The sequence below is a fragment of the Sorex araneus genome, chromosome 3 (assembly GCF_027595985.1).
Source record: "Sorex araneus isolate mSorAra2 chromosome 3, mSorAra2.pri, whole genome shotgun sequence".
NCBI lineage: Eukaryota > Metazoa > Chordata > Mammalia > Eulipotyphla > Soricidae > Sorex > Sorex araneus.
Genome location: NC_073304.1, coordinates 213552861 through 213559220, shown reverse-complemented (window position 1 = coordinate 213559220; position 6360 = coordinate 213552861). Strand labels below are relative to the sequence as shown.

General features: G+C 61.3%; 1 protein-coding gene across 1 annotated transcript; it reads left to right on the top strand.

The window, feature by feature from the left end:
* The first annotated feature begins 521 nt into the window (after positions 1–521).
* Positions 522–5246, top strand: TMEM92 (transmembrane protein 92). The gene is made up of 6 exons (XM_055132233.1): positions 522–593; positions 3009–3031; positions 3503–3574; positions 4179–4334; positions 4714–4915; positions 5133–5246. Exons 1-6 carry the CDS (start codon positions 522–524, stop codon positions 5244–5246), a joined length of 639 nt encoding a protein of 212 aa, XP_054988208.1.
* The last annotated feature ends 1114 nt before the right edge of the window (positions 5247–6360 follow it).

Below are 6360 nucleotides of genomic sequence, written 5' to 3'. Positions count from 1 at the left end.
AGTAACCCCTGTGCATGGCCGGGTGTGACCCAAAAGCAAAAAAAAAAAAAAAGTCCGAGGTGAGCAGGGACTTCAGTGGCTCTCCTCCCAGTGAGCGAGCACCCCCTTCCTTAATACTAGCACCTATGAAGAGGTAGAAGGGTTGGGGGGTGGGGAAGGTATCGCTTGGCCGCTTTCAAGGAACCCCACAATTCTTTTTTATCCGTTGGTGTCTACCTCCCAATTCCCAAGGCCCAAGCTACATACCTGCCGCGTTTCCAGTCCTCTGGAAAGACGAGGAGGCGGCCCTGGCCCCGCCCCTCCCGCCCTGGACCCGCCCTACAGGGGAATTGGCCACGCCCCTTTCCACAGGTGGGACCCCATAGGTGGAGAATCGTGGGAGCGGCCCTGGGCCCGCCCCCCGGGGCCTGGGCTCCGCCCCCTCTCTAGGCGGGGCCCCACAGGTGAAAAACTAGGGAGCGGCCGGGCCCCGCCCCTGTACCCTGCCCCGACTCCCAGACGCTCGGGAGCCACACTGTAGGATGCCTTACGCCGCTGGGCTCTCCGGCTTCCCTCCCACCGTGCTGCTTGGCCTGCTGGCCTGCCTTCCACAGGTGAGCCATTAGGGAGTAGAGCTGCTGACCCTTGGGGCCAGGGCCTGCTGCCAGAGCCGCACCGTCTGTAGTGGGGACCAGGGAGCGCTGACACCTGTGAGTGGGGACTCTGACCCCCTATTCTTTAGCCTTGGTCCTCCCTTCCCATTGGTCAGAAGTCGAGGAGCAGAGGGGCTCTGCAGTCTTGACCATCCTGTCTCCCCACCCTGGAGAGGACTGTCTCCCTGCCCTGAGGCCCAGGTGGCTCCCGTGTCCCCTCTAGGACCTGAGGCAGGATTCCCACCTCAGGCAGGAGCTGATCTTCTGTCTCCTGGCCCCCGGTTGGGGTGACCTCCGAGATCTGAGCTAGATGCAGTATCCCTCCCTTCCTTCCCCTTTCTCTCTCAAAGGGTCGGGGGTTGCCATGGGGTTGGGGGAGGGGGGCTGCCAGTGCTGGAGTGGAGGGCAGATTGTTTTTCTTGGAAACATGAATTCCTCACTTGTATTGAAAATCCAGGGATGCACCCTGCTGGTCCGGGACATTTCCCAGTTCGGGGACTCTGCCCCAGGCTCGGTGCCCCCCTGCCTCAAGGCTGTCACCCTTCCTGCCTGAGTGCCCAGTGCAGTGCCCCCCCACCCCTAGCCCCAAGGGCAGGAGCCGTGTCCCCCCCAATCAAGATTGATTCCTCACACTTGATCAAACTCAGGTTCTGAACCGCCTCAAACGACCCGAACTTCTTAAAGCCTGATGGGGTCGTGTAACTGAATACTGGGTTCTCAAAACATTTGGCAACAGTGACCAAAGGTTTACTCAAAAATCAATCATGTTGGGGCCAGAGTGATACTACAGCAGGTAGGGTGTTTGCCTTGCATGTGGCCAACCCAAGTTTAACCCCTGGCACTACCTAAGGTCCCTAAGTGCAGAGCCAGGAGTGACCCCTGAGTGGCTGTGGCCCCAAAACCCTTTAAAAAAAAAAATCTATCGTGTCGTGATCTGAGGTATTTCTGGCAGCCTGGGCTGCATCTCTCTAGAGAAAAGGGGGATGAGTGGAGAAGTTTGAGGCCTGCCCTTCACTCCTTTCCCACTTTGAAAAAGGGAGGAAATGAAGGAGAAGCACCACCCCTCCAAGCAAGCACTCAGGGTGCAGCACTGTTCAAACCTATTCCTGATGGGGGCTGGGGGGCTCTGGGGGAGGCCTGCGGGAGGGTGACCCCTATCTGTCCCCAGCCCTGCTGCTCCCCCTGGGTGCTCTGCAGCTCTCATCTTCTAAGCCAACCCTCGGGGCTACATTCCTGCCCCTGTCCCCTGGGGCCACAGAGATTGTGCTCCTGTGGGACTGCACAGAAGGTGGAACTGGCCTAACCCTTCCCGGCTGCTCGGGCGTTCCTGACTTCCTCTGTCACTAGCCATGCCACGATGATCGCAGGATTCTGGGAGAAAGCAGCAATGAGGTAGTTGTGGGGTGTGTGTGTGTGTGTGTGTGTGTGTGTGTGTGTGTGTGTGTGTGTGTGTGTGTGTGTGTAAGGTTCCCCTTGACTGGATTCCCCCACCAGTTGGCTCTGGCCTCTGTCCCCCGCAGATGTGGGGTGAAATGAAGCCATCTTACCTATGGATGTCCTTCCATGCCTTCTGCCAATACTGGGGACTGTTGGGGGTGTTTTCCTTTTTGAGGGAGCAGACAAAAAATAAGTTCCTTCCATGGTGGAGTCAGGCAATTAACAAGACCAAGTCAAATGAAGCCTATTGGACAGTTCATAGAGATATATGTAGTGGCATGTTATATGTCCACAGAGATAAAATATATCACTGTCCCATGTTGCAAAGATAAATATTTAGATGCTCATTGTTGCAGGAAGGTCAGGGGTGTGTGTGTGTGTGTGTGTGTGTGTGTGTGTGTGTGTGTGTGATTTTAAGTCCCTGTTCAGAGGGGAGTGCTGGACCCAGATGTGCAGATATGGGGGCTCTGGGAGACTGCCAGGCTTATCCCCGTACCCTGATTAACCACTGTTACACGTGACAGTGGTTAATCAGGGTAAACTCCGTAATGACACTCCGCATGGCCTGCGGGCCTCATGCAGAATGGGTGGGGACAGAGAGCTGGTCCCGGACTGATGTCTCCAGGGCTTTGCAGAGTAGGAGCCTCACCCCTGCTCCACACAGGGGGGCCCGGGGGTGAGTGAGAGCAGAGTAACCCAGTGGAGAAGGCCTGGATGTGGGAGGGGGTCTGCGCACTCAAAGGATCCTGGGGCAGTGAGGGGAGGAGTTCAGATGGGGGAGGGGCTCTGAACCCCAGAAAAAGGCTGGTTTGCAGGAGAGGAGTTGCCCGTTGTGAGTGGCAAGACTCCATGGGCAGGACAGTCTTTGGCATCCTGGCACTGCTGGTATCCAGGCAGAGTCTGGGTCCGTGGCCCTAAACTCTGCCTCTTCTTCTGCAGGTTGCAGCCTTCTGTGATTCCAAGTAAGTCTGGGAGACACCCCCTGATCTGCCTCTCGAGCCTCACAGGAAGGAAGGCCGTGGCCCATCCTTTATCCTCACCCACACCCCTTCCAGCAGAAACCGCCCCCCACCACTTCCCCCACGAGCCCATCCATACTGGGTGCACCTGGGTGCGTTGGAGCCCAGTCCTGTCCCAGCCTCAGTCCTGTCAATGTCCCAGTCTGCAACCACCTCCCTCTGTAACTGCCAGGATTCCTGAGATAGACAGGGCAGAGAGGGCTCCAGCACGCTCCAGAACATTCCAGACCCCCTTCCTTCTTACCTCCTACTCCAAAGACTCCAGCAAGGGCTCCCAGACACTCCCAGCCTGGCCCTGCTCTGCTTCTCCTTAGAGGGACGTGAGCGCAGAGCCCTGCTCCCCATAGCACGGGAGCTGTGGAGGGTGGTGGGTGCCCCCTGCCTTCACACCCAGTCTCTCTGCTCTGCCCGCAGCACCTGCCCTCCTGGATACGAGTGCTGCTACTACACCTGCTGCCAGATAGAGGAGCCCTTCAGTTCCGTGAAGTGAGCAGGACTAAGAACCGGGAGGGGCTCCCGTGGACTTCCTGCTGGGGGATCCTGTGGACTTCCTGCTGGGGCTCCCATGGACTTCCTGCTGGGGGTTCCTGTGAACTTCCTCCTGGGGGGTTTCGTGGACTTCCTGCTGGGGGCTCCCGTGGACTTCCTGCTGGGGCTCCCGTGGACTTCCTGCTGGGGGTTTCTGTGAACTTCCTCCTGGGGGGTTTCGTGGACTTCCTGCTGGGGGCTCCTGTGGACTTCCTGCTGGGGCTCCCGTGGACTTCCTGCTGGGGGCTCCCGTGGACTTCCTGCTGGGGCTCCCGTGGACTTCCTGCTGGGGGTTCCTGTGAACTTCCTCCTGGGGGGTTTCGTGGACTTCCTGCTGGGGGCTCCCGTGGACTTCCTGCTGGGGCTCCCGTGGACTTCCTGCTGGGGCTCCCGTGGACTTCCTGCTGGGGGTTCCTGTGAACTTCCTCCTGGGGGGTTTCGTGGACTTCCTGCTGGGGGGTTTCGTGGACTTCCTGCTGGGGGCTCCCGTGGACTTCCTGCTGGGGGTTCCCGTGGACTTCCTCCTGGGGGGTTTCGTGGACTTCCTGCTGGGGACTCCCAGGGACTTCCTGCTGGGGGTTCCCGTGGACTTCCTGCTGGTGGCTCCCGTGGACTTCCTGCTGGGGGTTCCCATGGACTTCCTCCTGGGGGGTTTCGTGGACTTCCTGCTGGGGACTCCCATGGACTTCCTGCTGGGGCTCTCATGGACTTCCTGCTGGTGGCTCCCGTGGACTTCCTGCTGGGGGTTCCCGTGAACTTCCTCCTGGGGGGTTTTGTGGACTTCCTGCTGGGGGCTCCCATGGACTTCCTGATGGGGCTCCCGTGGACTTCCTGCTGGGGGCTCCCATGGACTTCCTGCTGGGGGCTCCCGTGGACTTCCTGCTGGGGACTCCCGTGGACTTCCTGCTGGGGCTCCCGTGGACTTCCTGCTGGGGCTCCCGTGGACTTCCTCCTGGGGGCTCCTGTGGACTTCCTGCTGGGGGTTCCCATGGACTTCCTGCTGGGGGCTCCCATGGACTTCCTGCCGGGGGGCCCGGGGACTTCCCTCTGGGGTTGGGGCTAGCTTGGAGTCTCAGGCGGGTCCTTCTTCCCCGAAGGCTCTTCATCACTGCCACCCTCTCCATTGGTCTCTTACTGTGTCTCTGTGGCGTGGTCAAGAGGTCCTGTTGCAAATGCAAGGACCCGGAGCCGGAGCTGGACCTCACAGTGGATTATAGCATGGCCCCAGAGATGACGTACCCCAGACCACCCCCGGAGATCAGGGCGCCCTTCCCTGAGTACCCACCTCCCTACCACGAGGTGAGTATGCCCCAGCCCTCTGCCTGCAGCTCTGCTGACGGGCTGTCTGTCTGTCTGTCTGTCTCTTTGTCTGTCTGTCTGTCTGTCTGTCCCCGTGAGCAGCAGCGGCACAGACTAGGCTCTGCTTGCAAAGGCCGTGTCTCTCCGGGGTCAGCACGCCCCTTGGGGGTGGCGGTGGCCAGGCCCAGGCCCTAGGGCTTCCCTCCTCTCTCTGCAGGTCATTCTGACGCCTGACCAGGGCCTGCCCCACAGAGAGCCGCCCCCACCCTATAGCTTCAGGCCTGAAGGATGCTGGGGTACACGCAGGGGCATTGACAACCCCGCCTTCTGAGCCAGGCCTTGCCAAGCCGCTGGGCCGGCCAGTGGGCTCCGATGTCCCTGGATCCTGCCGCATCGCTGCCCTTCTTGGATTGAACTCATTGCCTCGCCTGCCCCGGCACCCCTGGCTCTGAGACCAGAGCGGCGGTGAGAGGCCGTCCGCGGGGAGGGTGCGGGTGGGCGCCTCAGTGAGGCTCTGCCTGCTCTGGGCCTGGGGAGAAGCCGGTCTCTGGGTCACCCCAGTGTGAGAAGTGGGCACTGTTGTGCCGGGGGGACTGAGGCACACCGCGTGCTGCCTGGACAGCGGAGCCCCGCCCTGCCCTGCAGGGGCCCCTGCCCCCCACCACTGGAGCTCACTAAATTGCAGCTGATTGGAACTGAGGGCTGGTCTCTGGCTGTGTGGGGAGGTGAGTGGGCGTGCTTGTGGAGACCGGGGCTCCCCCCCTAAATGCCACCATTGGTGAGTCCTCTGGGGGCGCGTAGGCCCCCCACCCCCGGCTGGACGGACAGATCCCGTAGGACACAGGTGGGGCAGATGCATGGACCTGCTTGGGGAGGCCTGGGGAGGGTGAGATGAGGGGGTGTGGCCCCCCTTCCCCAGGCCTCCTTCTTCCACCTGTCCCACAGAACTGTGTTCACAAGCTCCTGGTCCCACAAGCTCATCCTGGGAACTGCAGGGCTTGGGCGGGGGGGGGGGGGGGGGGGCGCTGTCAGCCATGCCCAGGGCCCTTCTGGCGGCGCAGGAAACAGGGCCAGCTCACTCTGACTAGCTGCTTCTGCCCGTCCTCATCACCACCCCTCGGGAAAGAAAGAAGCACCCCCATTTCCACAGCGTGGAGCTGGGAGGCTGGCAGGGCACTTGCCGTGGCTATAGATGCCCCCATGCCAGCGTCCCAGCCGCCACGCACCTCTCGTGGCACCAGCCAGCAGTCACAGGGTCACAGCTCCCAGGGTGGGCAAGGGCGCTGGGCGGGGTGCCCGTGGGGGTGCCTTCCAGTTATGCCCACGCTGTGAGCACTGGACCGGGGCAGGTGGCGAGGCTGGGAGTGGGGAGGTGGTGCCGGTATTCGGAACTGGGGTTCTGCCACCGTGTGCCGCTGGGGAGTGGGCATGGAAAGAGTCGGCCC

Excerpts from the sequence above, each read along its gene's own strand:
- TMEM92 (XM_055132233.1), top strand. The coding sequence starts at position 522 with ATGCCTTACGCCGCTGGGCTCTCCGGCTTCCCTCCCACCGTGCTGCTT. Across the intron at positions 4,335-4,713 it reads CTCTCATGGACTTCCTGCTG|GCTCTTCATCACTGCCACCC; the intron begins GTGGCTCCCGTG and ends TCTTCCCCGAAG. Across the intron at positions 4,916-5,132 it reads ACCCACCTCCCTACCACGAG|GTCATTCTGACGCCTGACCA; the intron begins GTGAGTATGCCC and ends CTCTCTCTGCAG.